The sequence below is a fragment of the Sebastes fasciatus genome, chromosome 21 (assembly GCF_043250625.1).
Source record: "Sebastes fasciatus isolate fSebFas1 chromosome 21, fSebFas1.pri, whole genome shotgun sequence".
NCBI classification, from domain to species: domain Eukaryota; kingdom Metazoa; phylum Chordata; class Actinopteri; order Perciformes; family Sebastidae; genus Sebastes; species Sebastes fasciatus.
The window spans coordinates 27,002,461-27,020,651 of NC_133815.1; the positions used below are offsets into that span (position 1 = coordinate 27,002,461).

The window sequence follows — 18,191 nt, forward strand, 5'->3', positions numbered from 1 at the left end:
ATTATCTGTCTCAGCCTGATGTAGATAAGTCCAACTTATCCCTGTCCTCTGATGGACAGTGGGACCAGATAAATGACTGAAAGCTCAACTGAAGGGCAGCGTCCCAGGTCAGGCTGCTTTTTACATTCTCTACTGTAATATTGGACAGGATTACTGCAACTCTGCTCTGGAGATCTACTGTATAAGGGCAAGATTAGATAGGAAACAGTTGAATCCAGTGGCAGAAGTGCTGTGATCTCACAATTGATGATGATCCTTTAGAAAAATGGTGAATTTTTGGGGGGAATCACATTGAAGGGTTCTATGTAAGAATCAGAAACTGCTTGTTAACAGTGACACCATAACAGTCAGCGTCCTGTCCTGCATCATGCTGATTAATGTTAGCAACATAAGCCAGCTAAAACTACAATATCACTACAATATCACGCTTGGCAGTAATGATAGCTTACTTTTGCCAGCTCGGGGTCCGTTTTGAAACCCAAATCCAAACAAATCAAAATTCCCTGCATGAATGGAAGGCCTGGTCGATGTTGATCCTAGTTTTCCTCCGACATCGGTCACATTCCTGTTTTGCAAACAGGCTTCACTGGATATAACTTTGGGTTTTTTTGTGCTTCTGTGGAGTTTGTGTCTGAGTTGTGGTGGGGGATGGTCGTTGGCGGACTCCATTTCTAACCCAACGTTACGGTTGCACACTGTTAGAGAGCAAAGACACCCGTGAGCACGTCACATCCGTTGGATTTGACCGGAAGAAACGTTCCACATTCTTCCCATTAAAGCAGTCTATACAGGCTGAGAGAGGAAACCCAGAAAGTCGCAGAAGGTCTCATTTTTTAGGGTTAGGTTACAACCTGTTCACACATTTTAAAATGTTTCTACTGTATGTGTAAAAACGTACATACAGTCCCATTGAGTAAGACTCACGTTTTAGTCTCTGAGTATGTTTAATTAAAGGTAAATCCCAACATTTACAAAATCATATACATGTCGTCTTTTGAAGGGACAAAAAGAGAAAGCAGGAGGGATGAAATAAGCCACAGGGGGAGGTGGTGGTATGTGTGAACGCCAAAGGGTGGGGGGTGCAGATTTGTTTGCAATGTTGCCTAATCCCGGCAGCATCACACACCAACACCATCTGTCACCATTCACATGTGGAGTCAGCTGCCTGGGCTGGTACTGGTGGGAAGGGCTGGGGTGGGGTGGTGTGGTGGGGGTTTAGGACACCTACCGCAGCCTCTGGTCTCTACACAGCGTACACGGGGTCTGCCTTTCAAGCTTGAGCGGAGAGGTGGATGTGAAGGGGGGGGTTGTGATTTGACAAACAGCATCAGCAGCACTCTGATGGTTCGGTGCGCTCAGAGGAGGATGCAGAGGAGGGAGGATGCAGAGAGAAGCACGGTGATGCAGTGACATATGGCAGCTGGTATCGCCTGCACACCCTGACTGCAGCTTCCACTTTCACATTCTCCGGGAAACAGGAGGAGGAGGCTGGACACTGGGAGGCTGAAGGCTGGAGGCTGCTGCAACCACGGACCAGGATCAACCAGCAGACAAACAAGCTGTGAAGAGACTGTAGCCTGCTGATCATATTGCCTCTTGGTAAGCTACATTCTAGCCCCACCTGTCATTACCTGCAGTGTCTGAGCAGCCTATAACTGTAGATCCATCTTACAGCAACCACAGAGCAGCAACAATTGATCTGTTGTCACTTCACATTTTGTTCTAGTATGGACTGAGCCAGCAAAACAAAGGAGGTGTTGAAAATTAAACCATTTCTAATATAGCATTAAATGCTTGGCATATTTTGATTTGATTTGACGGGCCTACTCAAGGTGACATTCATTAGCTAATTTTTTTATGCCTCAATATGAGTATTGGGGCCACATTGAGGAAAAAAAATAAATCTGAGATTTCAAGAATAAAGTCATATTACGAGAATAAAGTTATGACTTTATACTTGTAATATGAAATTTTTTTCTTGAAATAGTATGACTGTATTCACATTAAATTATGACTTTTTAATCATAAAGTTATGACTTTATTCTCGTAATATTACGACTTTCTTTTCTTGAAATAGTATGACTTTATTCACATTAAATAACGACTTTTTTCTCGTAAAGTTATGACTTTATTCTCGTAATATTACGACTTTCTTTTCTTGAAATATTATGACTTTATTCTCATTAAATTACAACTTTTTTTCTCGTAATATTATGACTTTATTCTCAAAGTCTCAGATTTTTATTTCCCCTCAATGTGGCCCTAATACTCTGTTGTACCTCAATAAGGCTCAATAGCCTTAGTTGTTTTAAATTTGTTAGTAATTTATTTGAAAGTTTCAGCTGTACAAACTTTTTTTTTTCTTCCTATAAGCACCCCCAGTCTTTAGTCTGAATATGTGAACCTCAACCAAAATGATTTAGCTTACTGGTTAAAGGTACTATATGTAACAATTTGGATGTATTAATTGCTTTGTATTGCCATTGTGTGAACAGCTTGTAATGTAACTTAAAGGTTGAGACCTTCCCCGACTCTCTCGGGTACCTCTAACAGCCTGTGGATTGATTTCTATGTAAAGGACTCGGGACGGTTTTGCTTCGTAACGTTAGCTGATGAAGTCATTTGCAAATTGCGAGCTATAGTAGTATCGTGGAGATTGTAATGTCACGTCACTGTTTTGGCCGATGCCCAGGATGATCGCTCGCGCCTACGGAGTGTGAGCACGTACACGAGCAACAGCATGCCAACTGCAGTTCACTTAACGGCCACCGGGGTCATTGATAACAAGGATCTTCTGAAAGTTACATATAGTGCCTTTAAATAATAATAATAATAATAATAATAATAATAATAATAATAATAATAATAATAATAACAAACATGGAATGACAAATATTCATGAGGTCATTGTGCCATTTTATAGACACGAATATCCTCAAAACCAACAGAGATCAGACAAGAAATCTGCATTTCCAAATGTAAAATATGGTTCAAATAATCTGTATGAACTATTGTCTTCAAAACAAAAGGCTCTTTTGTCCCTTTTCCATCTGGCTGCTCTCATCGGTCAGGGTCTGGCTGCTCTACTCTCTAGTTGTTCTCCAGCCAGGTTGGGATGAAACTCCTAACTTGTCTTTCTGCTGTATATTGAGCAGTAGATCTCATTGTGCCTATGCATTGCGACAAGCTTTAAACACATCTGCATGACCACTTCCATCCTCCTGCTATTAATCACTAGTGTCCCTTTGCTGGTTTACACATTTAAACATCTGCTTTTCTCAAACGCGATTTCTTATTTCCCCGTTTGTCCGTCCAGTGTCCGCGCCGAGCCGCCGTAGCGATGGGAGACAACGTGTCCAAGAAACTGGGACTGATCTCTGCTACAGACGCAGAGATGGAGGAGCGCTCCTTCTCCAACCGATACCCGGACTGGGCCCCGGGACGCCTGTCCTCAGGCTCCGGAGGACAAGGAGTCCTGTCCTCAGGCTCCGGAGCAGAGCTGGAAGACAACGAAGACTACGAAGACAACCAGCCGCTAGATGCAGAAGGAAAGGTGAGAGACACTAACACTACTGACACTAACCCGAGCTAGTTTAGCCCGCATTGTTGTCACTGTTAGTGTTCTACTTCTCTGGGGTCTGTTTCACTAAACCTAGATAACATAGAGGATTATTAATTCATAATATTACAGATATTAACCCGGGTTTTCCAGTTATCCTGGCTCGGTTTAGCCTTGACTCGGTTTCATGAAAGCAGTGGCACATCAGTTACCATGGAGATGTATTGTGTACAGTTAGCCTGCTCCAGACCAGCTAACTGACAGCCGGGCTAACTGACAGCCGGGCTAACTGACAGCCGGGCTAACTGACAGCTGGGCTAACTGACAGCCACTAACTAACTGACAGCCACTAACTGACAGGCTAACTGACAGCCAGGCTAACTGACAGCCAGGCTAACTGACAGCCGGGCTAACTGACAGCTGGGCTAACTGACAGCCACTAACTGACAGCCAGGCTAACTGACAGCTACTAACTAACTAACAGCCACTAACTAACAGCCACTAACTAACTAACAGCCAGGCTAACTGACAGCCACTAACTAACTGACAGCCACTAACTAACTGACAGCCACTAACTAACTGACAGCCACTAACTGACAGCCACTAACTGACAGGCTAACTGACAGCCAGGCTAACTGACAGGCTAACAGACAGCCACTAACTGACAGCCGGGCTAACTGACAGCCGGGCTAATTGACAGCCACTAACTAACTAACAGCCGGGCTAACTGACAGCCGGGCTAACTGACAGCCAGGCTAACTGACAGCCAGGCTAACTGACAGGCTAACAGACAGCCACTAACTGACAGCCAGGCTAACTGACAGGCTAACAGACAGCCACTAACTGACAGCCGGGCTAACTGACAGCCGGGCTTGATTAATCCTGATGTCTCATCTGTTCAGTCAGCAGTCACTCTGATCAGAAACCAGTGTGTGTTTTTACAGTTAGTCTATGACCTTATGGATGTATTACAGTTAGTCCATGACCTTATGGATGTATTACAGTTAGTCCATGACCTTGTGGATGTATTACAGTTAGTCTATGACCTTATGGATGTATTACAGTTAGTCCATGACCTTATGGATGTATTACAGTTAGTCTATGACCTTATGGATGTATTACAGTTAGTCCATGACCTTATGGATGTATTACAGTTAGTCCATGACCTTGTGGATGTATTACAGTTAGTCTATGACCTTATGGATGTATTACAGTTAGTCTATGACCTTATGGATGTATTACAGTTAGTCCATGACCTTATGGATGTATTACAGTTAGTCTATGACCTTATGGATGTATTACAGTTAGTCTATGACCTTATGGATGTATTACAGTTAGTCCATGACCTTATGGATGTGTTACAGTTAGTCCATGACCTTATGGATGTATTACAGTTAGTCTATGACCTTATGGATGTATTACAGTTAGTCTATGACCTTATGGATGTATTACAGTTAGTCTATGACCTTATGGATGTATTACAGTTAGTCCATGACCTTATGGATGTATTACAGTTAGTCTATGACCTTATGGATGTATTACAGTTAGTCCATGACCTTATGGATGTGTTACAGTTAGTCTATGACCTTATGGATGTGTTTTGTCTTGTTTTTACAGTTAGTCTATGACCTTATGGATGTATTTTGTCTTGTTTTTACAGTTAGTCTATGACCTTATGGATGTATTTTGTCTTGTTTTTACAGTTAGTCTATGACCTTATGGATGTGTTTTGTCTTATTTTTATCAGCCTGCATTAAAATACCATATTTTAATGCAGGCTGATAAAAATAAGTTCTTAACTGAATACATATTGCCAATGAGTTAAGTACAGTTGTTATTTTAACATTATGAACATTCATTTTTATTTTTATAATCATTCATGTGATAATCATTATTAGGGTTGTATTGTGTTTATGAAGACTGCTGTTCATATTGTTGTTAGAGGTTTGATGAATATATTATTGATTAGAAATAGCTGATAAAGTTCACTGGACCAGTAGCTATATAGTGTACTGTACATTATATAGTGTATATATACATGTATATATAGTGTTCTGTATATTATATAGTGTACTGTATATTCATGAAACAACAGGGAGAGGACACCACGATGCTTTGACCTTTTATTGTTCTTGGATCACTGGTCTGCTGGGAGAGAAACACACAGCAATGATCAACACATCCTGACAGTTTGTGAATTCTGTAAAACACATATCAGCTCTTAATTCTGCATGGTGTAGATGTCCTACACATTACACTCACTACGATGCCAGGCTGCTCTCAGACTGTACAGTATCTGGGTCCAAAGAATGTCAACATCTGAAGATGGCGGCTCCTGTATCCGGGATATTTTGGCTTCACTTTTGTACAGTGGGAGAAAGTGGAGACCCGTCCTCCATCTTTATATACAAGTCTTTGTTCTGGAAAGGAGTGTGGACTGGTAGCTGGAGAGATGCCAGGTCACCTCCTGGGCGTTGGCGAGGTGCCCCTCTAGCAAGGCACCAAACCCCCAACTGCTCGGAGCGCCTGACTTTGGGCAGCCCCGTCACTCTCACGTCTCTCCACAACATTAATGCATGTCTATAGCTCCTGTGAAAAACATTTAAGTTCCCCAAGAGGGAATAATTTTTCTTCTAAAGACAAATGACATAATTCTCTCTTTCTAAACAGTATCTACTTACTTCTTGAGAAATCCAAGACAGTTGTTAAGCTATGATTCTGATAATCATTTATGACAATAATTGCATCTTGCATTGAGTAAAATGGTGACCGCAGATGCAGACTTGTACTAGCTTTGTAAAAAACAGTGTATACATGGCCGGCTTTCTCTAGCAGCAGCAGAGACGGGAGGCCAGTGGACGGGAGACAATGAGCCAACAAGTAGCTCCTGTGTTCCTCGTGCACTGCTGGACTCCCATCTGTGTTTGTTTGAAGAGCTGATAGACACTCACTGCTCAGTTCACTTTCACTTTCACTTTATTCACAACACAAGTACAATCATAAGACACAATGGAGATATGTGAAATGGAACATCCTGATAAGCTGTCTGAAGCTTGAGAATAGGGGCCTAGACACCAACATACATTGAAATATGAACTGTCGTCTAGATTTGAAAAAGTGCACGTATTAAACAGTAACGTTTCCAACCTACCAAACACCTAAGACTAACCCAAGACCCTAAAAACTAACTAACCTACGACTTAAATCTCTATTCAACTCGGTAGTCGACGGACGACGCCGGGAGATCTCTGGGTTACCAACTCCCAGAACTATTAAATAGTCCAAAAACATTTATTTCATCAGTTTAAACATTGATTAAGTAGGTAAGATACAATAAGAAAAGGAAAGAACAATACAATATAAATGTGTTTTCACACTATATACTATATAATAACTAGCTGAAATATTCATAACAATTGTGCATTTTGCGATAAAAGCAACAAATTTGGCACAGATGTAGGTTTATATGTTATGAAAAGATATAGATATCGGGGCGCTGCAAATTTGATCCCCTGAGGGGCGTGGCGGCCATTTTGAAAAATGGGCGCTAAATATTCCAAAATGTTGCAGAAAACTGATTTTATGACTCTTGATGATTTCCGAGGTGTGTTCTGATTAGAGCAGATGTCAGAAGATCACAGACATGTTTTTATTACCTCTTTATTTTTAGGGGGCTTTTTAAAAACTTTTAACCTGAGAAAAACGCAAAAACTGAATAAAAGGAGCATGGTCAACTCAGGGTCAAACTTCACCTCCTTGCCTTCATGATAGAATGACAACCAATACATCGTTAGAACTGCAAGATCTTCAGCTTTCCATCGGTGCATTTATCTTTTCATTAGCAGTAAATTTGAGAGAGCTGTCGCTGGATAAAGTTCAAGATCGCTGGTGTTTAGTTTGGGTAGGCGCTTCAGGTTCATATGACAATGTTTTATTTTTGCAGTGGCCTTCAAATTTGAGCAAGCGTCTGTCTCTAACCTGTGACCAAGCCGACTTGGTTGAACCTATAAGGAAACTAAGATCAGTCTCCTGTCACAATATTTAGGGTATTCAAGCTTTAACCGTTTTTTGTGGTAACTGCTGCCTTAAGCTGGTTTTAAACCCAGAGACAGAGACATTTTTATATTATTATCAATTTCATTCAAACCACACTAAAGCTCGTACATCTAAGTTTACATTTTTTACCCTTTTATCAGATGCTTTTTCCTAGTCTTATAAATGTAAGTCGGTATAAGGTCACAGAGTCTTTGAGCATGTATACAACATTATACATTCTACAGGCATTGTGAAAGATATTACATTCAGTAAGTTTCAGAAGACTGTAGCTGTGGATAATAGGGTTAGTGGGAGTATTTACCTTGAACCATGATATGGCACGTATGACTTTCTAATTGGGAAAAGTATTGCAACTGTATATAACATTACAGTAATTCATATGGGGCTCAAATAAAGACTTGTGTAGGTTAAAAGTGCTTTAAATGGAGGAAAAAGCCTCAACCTGAAAAATAAAGCCAACATATTTGGACAGTGTTTTCATCAGTTCATCAACATCACTCTTAAAATTAAAAAATTCATCAACATGTACCCCCAGGAAGTTAGTGTACTTCACTCTCTCCATAACCCGACTATTGATTTTGATGCAAACATGTTCAACATTATTTTGAATTCTATTGGAGCAAAAAAAAAAATGAAGTTCGTCTTGATTATATTTAAGGATCATTTATTGCATTTAAGCCATGTAGCCACTTTAATTGGTTCATTTAGATTATTTTGCAGATTATTTGAATTTGTGTGAGATGAAAACAAATTTGTATTGTCAGCAAATAATACTTTATGCAGAATCATTAATATACAGTATGAAGAGGAGCGGCCCCGGTGAAATCTCTGTAGCGGCTTTGATTCAGGAAGCTTATCGTCTGAATGTGAACGGAGCCTGTAGAGAATGAATTAACTCCATATTCATGAAGCAGGCTTTGAAGCATAGTCTGACCTATGCTGTTAAATCTGTAAAGGGTAAATAGAGCCCTGAGCCTTGCGGAAAATAGCCTAATTAACATAGTGTGTTTCTAAATGATGAAGAGTCTGGATCATAACCCTCTGGGAGATGTCTGAGAAATGATTAATCTGCCGGTATATACCATGCAACAGTAAAAATGGATCAAGGATGTGCCTCCTCAGACCATCACTGACCCACCACCAAACCGGTCATGATTGATGATGTTACAGGCAGCATAACGTTCACCACGGCGTCTCCAGACTCTTTCACGCCTGTCGCATGTGCTCAGTGTGAACCTGCTCTCATCTGTGAAGAGAACGGGGCGCCAATGGTGGACCTGCCAAGTCTGGTGTTCTCTGGTGAATGCTGATGGAGCTGCACGGTGCTGGGCTGTGAGCACAGGTCCCACTAGAGGATGTCGGGCCCTCGTGCCACCCTCATGGAGTCTGTTTCTGACAGTTCGGTCAGAAACATGCACACCAGTAGCCTGCTGGAGGTCATTTTGTAGGGCTGTGGCAGTGCTCTTCCTGTTCCTCCTCACACAAAGGAGCAGATACCGGTCCTGCTGCTGGGTCAATGCCCTTCTACGGCCCCGTCCAGCCCTCCTGGTGTAACGGCCGGTCTTCTGGTATCTCCTCATGCTCTTGAGACCTGTCTGTGGCCACCACATGCAGAACCATTCCCTTTTGGCGGTTGTCTTGCTGTTGCCTCTCCGTTGCACCTGTTGTCACTTTCATTTGCACCTGAAGTTGAACTGACTTGGTGTTCTACTGTGATGATTAAGTGTTCCCTTCATTTTTGTGAGCGGTGTACATAGTAGGCTTGTCGCGGTAGTCGGTGTTACACGGTGGTCGGGCACACACCGATTACATTCCGTACCCAACCCCCACCGTCGTTTTGCTTCTTTGTTTTTACAGAAATAAAACCCATCTAGTTCATTCAGTTCTATCAGCGCCGTGTTATCAATATAAAGTCGGACGACGGACGCTGCAAACTGACCGTGAATGCATCCGTACGGAGTCTCAGCTCAGAGTAGCAGGTGTCATATTTCACACACACGGGACGAGAGGGAGTTGACAGACAAGACGATGTGAAGCGACAAGCAAAAGTGCCTATTTGGCAATATTTCAGATTCCAACCCAATACTACAAGGGATCCATAACGTTACTTAGGCCACACTTGTGCTTTCTCTCTTCTCAGGTGAGCGCAGCATTCCAGAAGAAGGTGGAGAACAAGATCAAAGATCTCCTCCAGCAGATGGAGGAGGGCCTCAAGACCGCCGACCCCCACGACTTTTCCGTTTACACCGGCTGGACGGGTCAGTTGCCAGCGCTGTAAAACTGAAGAAAAGCCAAATCCATGTGTCAGGTTAAGCCTATCACTGATCCCCAGTGTGCTGTCTTCACTACAGGCATTGCCTTGCTGTATCTCCAGCTGCACCGGGTGTCCCATGAGGCCACCCACCTGCAGAGGGCGCTGGACTACGTGAAGAGGACCATGAGGATCCTGAATGGCCGTAAAGTGACGTTCCTGTGTGGTGACGCGGGGCCGCTGGCAGTGGGCGCGGTGGTTCACCACAAACTGAATAACACCGCTGACAGCCAAGACTGTCTGTCCAGGTGAGTGGCTGGTCTGTTGGTATGGATGTGGTTGTTGCAACACAGTGCATCTCATGTGGACCACGTCGCCGCCTTAGATGAGTAGCAACATTTGTGTTTCACCACAAAGGCCAGTCTGTGTGGAGTTGTGATCTTTTGAACCGTATTTCTGTGTCATTATTGTTAACCTTTTAATGTTAATGTGTCTGTCAGGCTCCTCCAGCTGCAGCGGTCAGTGCTGAGTCCAGACTCTGAGATGCCAGATGAGCTGCTGTACGGCCGGGCTGGCTACCTTTATGCTCTGCTCTACATTAACAAAGAGATGGGAGCTGACACGGTGGATGAGAGCACCATTACGAAGGTCAGACAGGCCCTTAGTTATTCCAATATTTACGGTTTAACTTGTAAAACTTTGTTCATCTTAGCATCTAGAACTTTCAAGTATTAATCTATGAAGCGTGGACATGTTGCGTATTTGGCCTTGGGCTGCCATCTAAGACACAGATCTCCATTATGGTGCATTTTGTCAAGCAGAATACTGAATTCAGCACTGAAGGTACGTGTCCACAGGGGCGTTTTTTATCGCGAGGGAACGCGCCGCTTCCCAGCGTTGGACGCTTGGTGGGCTGCCACTAGAAACAAGGCACTGGCTCCTGATTGGACGAACGCTTTCCCTCCGTGGGCTGCTGTTCCCAGCTTTCATTTATCGTGTAGCATTATTTATTTATTTTTAACTATTCTTAACAAAATTGTATATTAACTATTTAAATCAAAGGTAGGATTGGTAATGTTCAAATCCATTTTTGTTATATTTGTTGAAATTCTCATTATCATCTGAAGAAACAAATCAGGTATCTGTGGCTGTCGCAGGACTGTAGTCAGCCCGAATAATAAAGTACAAACGTCAGAAGATGGCAAGTACTGCTCCCCCCATCTCCAGTCTGATCTGGAGCGCACAGCAGATAGGTATGTGGTTTGTTTATATGACGTAACGTGGCGCTCAAGACAGACCTCCTGAATGAACGGTGCGTGGCGGCTGCGTGATTCACGCGTCTGGTGTCCAGACCAGACCAGACCAAAGAAGAGTACCGGCAGCATGTGAGAAGTGCCGGCGCGCTATTTAAAAGTCACGATGTGCCAAAGAGTCAAATGTAGAAGTGCCGGTTCTGCGCACCGGTGAGTACCGGCCCACTTTGAGCACTAGCAGGGACACAACCTCTCAGCTGAGCGTGCACGCACACACACACATTCGTAGCCTATAGAGCATGTTGGACAGTAAAATCATCATCTGGTCGCCTGGGTTAGCTCAGTTGGTAGAGCGGGCGTCCATGTATTTAGGCTTGGTCCTGACCGCGGCGCCCCGGGTTCGAATCCGGCCTGTGGCCCTTTCCGCATCCACTCTCTCTCTCTCCCCCCTTTCAAGACTCTATCCACTGTCCTCAATAAAAATGGAAAATGCCCCCAAAAAAATAACTTTAAAAAAAAAAAAAAATCATCATCTGCCCAGTGTCAATGTAGAAAGACAAACAGACAGTGGGCCGATCTACCTGTTCCATAGGTCAGTCAGAGAAAAGATGGTTGCATCGGCCCAAAAGGTCCGTCGGTCCACCGAGTGTCCAGAGTGCCAGATGGCCAGTCCAGCCCTGCATGCACACACTCACTGCAGCAAAATGCAGGACCAGCTGTCCCCTTTAGTAAAGTGCCAGGCCAAAACACATATAGTACACACTCACACACACACACTCACACTCACACTCACTGTGACAGAAGGGCTGAGAGAGGAGGCAGCAGCAGCGGCTTCACAAGTCTTAGATAGAGATAGATATTATTATGACTGATGAAGGAAACTAAATGTGAAGCTGCAGCACTGCTCTGCTGTTCTTCTCCCCATCATTTGTGCTTCTATACCTGTCACCAGCTCACACAGCACAGCAGCACTCTGCACACTTTACCAGAGAGTGGCTGCACTCCAGGCTGCTGTTTACACATGCTTCATCTTTGTCTCTTACCTTGGTGTTGTTCTCTGAAGACACTTTTTCTTCTTCATGTCAACTTCTTGTCTCTAGGTTGTGTCCTCCTCCTACTGTCTGGGATGTGTGTGTGTCTTTCTTTAGCCTATCACAGATAGTTTTCTGCTTGGTTTGGTTATGAGCATTAGTTTGTCTTCTCTGACTGACAGCTTGTAGTAGAGACGCCCAGTGCTGAAAAGAGTGTTTCTGCTGAGGGTTGTGTTTTTTCAGTGTCTATTGTTTGAGTTGCAGCCAGATAGACACATCTCCAGTTTGTGCCAGCTCAAAAAGAAATAGGCTGTGTTACTGCCTTTGCTCGACTGAGAAACAAAATCTTTCCCAGTCCAATGCTGAAATGAAATGAACAAGATAATTAGTCCAAAGCACTGCTGGATTATCAGTCTTTAATTAATAAACCTCTTCTCAGAGCCTCACCAGTAGAGGTTATAGAAGGTCAGGGTCATTCATCCTCTGGGCAGCATCAGTGTTCTTAGTAGATTTTTTTTTTTTTCTCGTGTTTCACAGGTTGATTTTGTTGGGGGGGAGAAAGGTGCATTTGAGGCAGGAATGTCAGTATAGATGTATAGGAGTGAAGGGACGTGTATATGAACAAGCTGCTCTGTCATGAGGGAGGCAGAGCTGCTTTCTTCCCTCTGTCTTGCTCGGGGACAACAAACTGCTGACTCACAACCTCCAGAACCTCCCGTACACACACACACACACACGCACACACGCACACACACACACACACACACAAACACACACACACACACGCACGCACACACACACACACACACACACACACGCACGCACACACACACACACACACACACACACACACACACACACACACACACACACGCACACACACACACACACACACACACAGAAAAGCCCCCCTCCAGCCAGTTTTACTTCCTGTTCCTGTTTACCTCCTGAAAGAGGAAATCTTTCTCAAACAGAGAATGGGGGTGTGGTAAATAGTCAGACATAATTCATTACCATGGCAACCAGATTGCATCGTTTTTCAACCCAGTTTAGATGAATTTAGCGCCCGTCTGGCCGCTGCCTCACCGAGGAGCTGCACAGCCGCACGCCGGCCACAGCGCACCGGAGGACGCATAGACACGTTGCAGAGGTCCGCCGTTTGAAATTTGGGACGTTTTGGAGTTTCACCGTCCACCAGCACTGTCCGCTCTCTCTCCTCTGCTCCAGCACCGACACCGCACAGGCCTTGCACTGTGATTCCTTTATTTATCTAATGGGACTTTTTCTCTTGTTTTTCTTGTCGCACTCCCCGTTGTTCAGACCTGTTACGGGCCACCAAACCTCCAAAATGGCATCGGCTGCTTAGTGTTAATTTGACTCTCGTTGAGAGAGACGGTCAGTGTGATGTGCTTCATTTCTCTCCCTCACCGATCCTCAGGTGGTGATGGCCATCGTGGAATCGGGGAAGAACATGTCTGCAGAGCAGAAGAAGACGGATCGCTGCCCTCTGCTCTATGAATGGCACAAGAAGCAGTACATCGGTGCTGCCCACGGCCTGGCTGGCATCTTTTACATGCTCATGCAGGTAAGAGGATGAACGGGTTGGTGGTTGATGTTGTGATGTCTAAGCCAAGGGTTCTCAACTTTTTGGAACCTAAGGCCCACTTTTGATTGTTGATTTGCCAAAAAAAAAACATTACATGACAAAAAAATAGAAAACAGTAACCTGGGCTGTAAAAGTGTTATGCCACTGTCAGCTGGAATGACCAACATATATAAATACTGCTCACCGTCAACCATCACTGTCTGCCATTATGAATCCAAATGGAATGCATTCAGGGACATAAAATAAGAAGAGCACTAGTTATGTCCCTACATTTGCCGTAGTGACAAAACCTGAAATTCACTGAATCAAGCCTATATTTTATTGGCAATTGACATAATAATACTTAATATATAATGATGCATTTTATTTGTTACTGACTATGTCTTTACTTGCATATAACAAAACATGTTTTTCTGATTGTTTATTTAACTTCTACGACAAAGTCTGTAAAGCAGGAGATGGAAGGCTACCGTTATCCTTCTGCTAATGTACACACATCAGGAAATAGAAAGATTAGATGGCGTGTTGCATAGAGTAATTAAAAGGGGACCCCAAATATGTTACCAAGTCAATCATAAATGAGCTACAAACGTGTATTCAGTTTGCTTGTAAAACACAAAAAATGTGAAGAGCAAAGAAAAGCTAAACAATATTGGAAATGTGCCGAAGAGCATTTCACTTCCACTGGACATTTGAACCGCGATGCGATGCAAACCACGCAGCAACCAGAAGGCAAACCGCCACATCCAGTTGACATAAGGTGTAAGCTCGGGTTCTGGACAAGGCTCAACCTGCAGCACGCTCTCACTGCTTCTCCAGTCTTGACCAGAGAAATCACCACCACCTCTCTGTCTCTCCTCATCCCTCTGTGTGTGTGCGAGTTCAGATGTGCCTCACAGTCATGTTTGCGGTCCCTCTCCCCCTGAACGGCGGCGTTTTGAGGCTGATGTGTCCGCGCATTACGCACCGCCTCTCCGGCAGTGCCCGGCTGCATGCAGCCTTCTTCTCAGCCCTTTCAGACAAAGCGATGAGATCTCAATGTGGACACTGAAGACACATATTAATACCAGGTGTAAATATAATTAGGTTAAATCATATCTGGATAGGAATGCATTTTAATGCCAGGTGAAAAGGGGGTCAATAATGTTACTAAATGAATGAACAGATGTTACATTATGAGTATCTACAATCATATCAATTGCTAAATTCCCCAATTCTTAATCTCCTGCCTCCTGTTCTGACTCCATCTTTCTCAGTTCAGACCCAAACTGCCTTGACATCATTAAATGGAGGAAACAAAGCAGGATAGTATAAAGTCAGACAGAAATGAGCAGTAATAATTAAACTGTCTCCCTCCAGCCAGAAGCCAAGGTCCATCCAGACATTCTGTCAGAGTTGATCCGTCCCAGCATCGACTACGTCCGCCACAAGAGGTTTCGTTCGGGGAACTTCCCGTCGTCGCTAAGCAACGAGAGTGACCGGCTGGTTCACTGGTGCCACGGAGCCCCGGGTGTTATCCATCTGCTCAACATGGCTTATAAGGTGAGAGCGGTTTATGCATTGTACTGTGTGGTTCACGTTGTGCAGCAACATCAACAGTTCAACACCAGTCGGACCACATCAGTATCTGTCTTAACTGACCAGACAGAAGCTCTTGCTTTATGAAACCACCCTGTCCAACTGTGGCACCTTGTGGCAGAGTTCTGCACTGCATAGGCGCTATATTGTCTGTACTCCCGTCCTGACTAAACACAAGCTGTCTTTAATGTGAAAAGCCTGACTATGCATACAGTACACACATACTGCAGCAGTGCATTGTGGGATAATTTCTTCTTTTCTTGGCCCATTAGGGAGCCACTTGGTAGCTAATGTGCTGCTATTCTGGCATTTCCATTCATCTCACTAATACAGAGACACCATAAATCAAATCAAATCAAATCAATTTATTTTTGTATAGCGTCAAATCACAACAGAAGTTATCTCAAGACGCTTTATATATAGAGCAGGTCTATGACCGTACACCATAGTTTAGAGACCCAACAGGATCCACCAAGCGCACTGTGGCCAGGAAAAACTCCCCGATTACTGGGAAGAAACCTGGAGCAGAACCGGGCGCAGGGCGGGCGGCCATCTGCCGAGACCGGCTGGGGGGACAGATAGATAGAGAGAGAGTGAGAGAGAGAGAGAGAGAGATAGATAGAGAGAGAGAGATAGAGAAGCAGCCACAATAGCAGTCTAGCAGCTGTAATAGCTAATACAAGTAGGACTGATAACACAAAACCAATAGTGGTGGATGGAAAGAGTGATAATACAACTATCGGAAAGCCAGCACTGTCCAGCATCTCTCCTCAGTACGTCCATGTGTATTGGTGTGGGACGTCCCTGCGATCGATGCCCGTGCGTTGGTTCCTGCAGCATCAGCATGCTTGCTGGGAGCTCTTGATGTCTTTGGCAGTGATTGAGAAGTGTTATTCTCCAGGCTGCCACATTGTCACTAGGTGTTGGAAATCCCTCGTTAGCATTGGTAGTCCCTCGTACAGACGTAGTTAATTAGGGATGGTAGCAGTTGGTGTCAAGCAGGCACCGACGCGGCAGCAGATGCAGCCACAATACCGGAGACCACCAAGATCCAGGTGAAACCCTGCTCCAAGTGTACCCATGCTCCAGGTATAACCTCGCTCCAGGTGTGACCCCGCTCCACGGTTAGCTGCGAGACAAGGAGGCACAAGGACTCCCGGGAAGGAATGAAGTTAGTAACAACATGGACATGGGACATGAGTATATACATAAGGAGAGGGGAGCTCAGTGTGTCATAGGAAGTTCCTTATGACAGTGTGTCATAGGAAGTCCCCCGGCAGTCTATGCCTATAGCAGCTTAAGTATAAGCGTTATCAAAGAGGAAAGTCTTTAGCCTACTCTTAAATGTAGAGACGGTGTCTGCCTCCCGGACTGAAACTGGGAGCTGGTTCCAGAGAAGAGGAGCTTGATAGCTGAAGGCTCTTGCTCCCATTCTACTTTTGGAGACTCTAGGAACCTCAAGTAACCCTGCATTCTGTGAGCGCAGTGTTCTAGTGGGGTAGTAGGGTACTATGAGCTCTTTAAGATATGATGGGGCCTGACCGTTTAGCGCTTTGTAGGTGAGGAGGACGACTTTAAAATCTATTCTGGATTTTACAGGCAGCCAGTGCAGAGAAGCTAATACAGGCGTAATATGATCTCTTTTTCTAGTTCTAGTCAGTACACGTGCTGCAGAATTCTGGATCAACTGGAGAGTCTTTAGAGACTTATTGGAGCAGCCTGATAATAAGGAATTGCAGTAATCGAGTCTAGAGGTAACAAATGCATGGACTAATTTTTCTGCATCATTTTGACACAGGATGTGCCTGATCTTCGCAATGTTACGTAGATGAAAGAAGGCAGTCCGTGAGGTTTGTTTTATGTGAGAGTTAAAGGACATATCCTGGTCGAAGACAACTCCCAGGTTCCTTACGGTGGTGCTGGAGGCCAGGGCAATGCCATCTAAAGTAACTATATCATTAGATAATTTGTTTCGGAGGTGCTCAGGGCCTAGTACAATAACTTCAGTTTTGTCTGAGTTTAACATCAGGAAATTGCAGGTCATCCAGGTTTTTATGTCCTTAAGGCATGCTTTAAGTTTAGTTAACTGGTTTGTTTCGTCTGGCTTGATTGATAGATATAATTGGGTATCATCTGCATAACAATGAAAGTTTATGGAGTGTTTTCTAATAACATTGCCTAAGGGAAGCATATATAAGGTAAATAGAATTGGTCCAAGTACAGAACCCTGTGGAACTCCGTGACTAACTTTGGCGTGCATGGAGGACTCATCGTTGACATGTACAAACTGAGATCGATCTGATAAATAGGACTTAAACCAACTTAGTGCAGTTCCTTTAATGCCAATTAAATGTTCCAGTCTTTGTAATAGGATGTCATGGTCAATGGTGTCGAAAGCAGCACTGAGAACAAAGCACAATGGGAGACATGGTTGCTTCTCTCTGTCTCACTAGTAACAGAACACACAGCAGATCTCTCATTTGTTGTTGCAGGAGGAACCTTTCCTTGGCTGCATGTATTTTGTCAGTGAACATTTCAGATCAGCTGTAACAGCTGTGTCTGTATGCTGTTTCATTTAAAGCTTCAGTAGGCAGTATGTTTTTGTCATAATTGGGCAAAAATAATAATAACATTTCAGCATATTGTAATTCAAGTGTTCTGAGAGAAAACTAGACTTCTGCTCCTCCTCATGGCTCTGTTTACAGGCTTTAATGTCCGTGACGGGACACTTGATTTTTTTCAGGTTACCTGTCTCATGAACTGCTGTCATGATATAGTGACCGTTTTATAAAAATAACTTTTTTATTTTTTAATATTTTTTATACATTTGTAATCATATTTTTTCTCCATTTCTACC

General features: G+C 43.7%; 1 protein-coding gene across 9 annotated transcripts in view; it reads left to right on the forward strand.

Moving 5' to 3' along the window:
• The first annotated feature begins 1,259 nt into the window (after positions 1-1,259).
• Positions 1,260-18,191, forward strand: part of lancl2 (LanC lantibiotic synthetase component C-like 2 (bacterial)) — a 28,044-nt gene continuing 11,112 nt past the window's right edge. For 4 of the 9 annotated variants that reach the window (XR_012592111.1, XR_012592109.1, XR_012592110.1 and 1 more), the window contains exons 1-7: positions 1,262-1,599; positions 3,317-3,553; positions 9,756-9,873; positions 9,967-10,174; positions 10,367-10,514; positions 13,589-13,735; positions 15,116-15,298. Coding sequence is in view for 5 of the 9 variants with exons in the window: in XM_074621379.1 (XP_074477480.1) it covers positions 3,341-3,553; positions 9,756-9,873; positions 9,967-10,174; positions 10,367-10,514; positions 13,589-13,735; positions 15,116-15,298 (1,017 nt within the window). In the remaining 4 variants the exon portion in view is untranslated. Of the gene's footprint in view, positions 1,600-2,930; positions 3,554-9,755; positions 9,874-9,966; positions 10,175-10,366; positions 10,515-13,588; positions 13,736-15,115; positions 15,299-18,191 lie in introns of those variants that run through there. The other 5 variants (XM_074621375.1, XM_074621380.1, XM_074621377.1 and 2 more) reach the window with 4 other exon arrangements.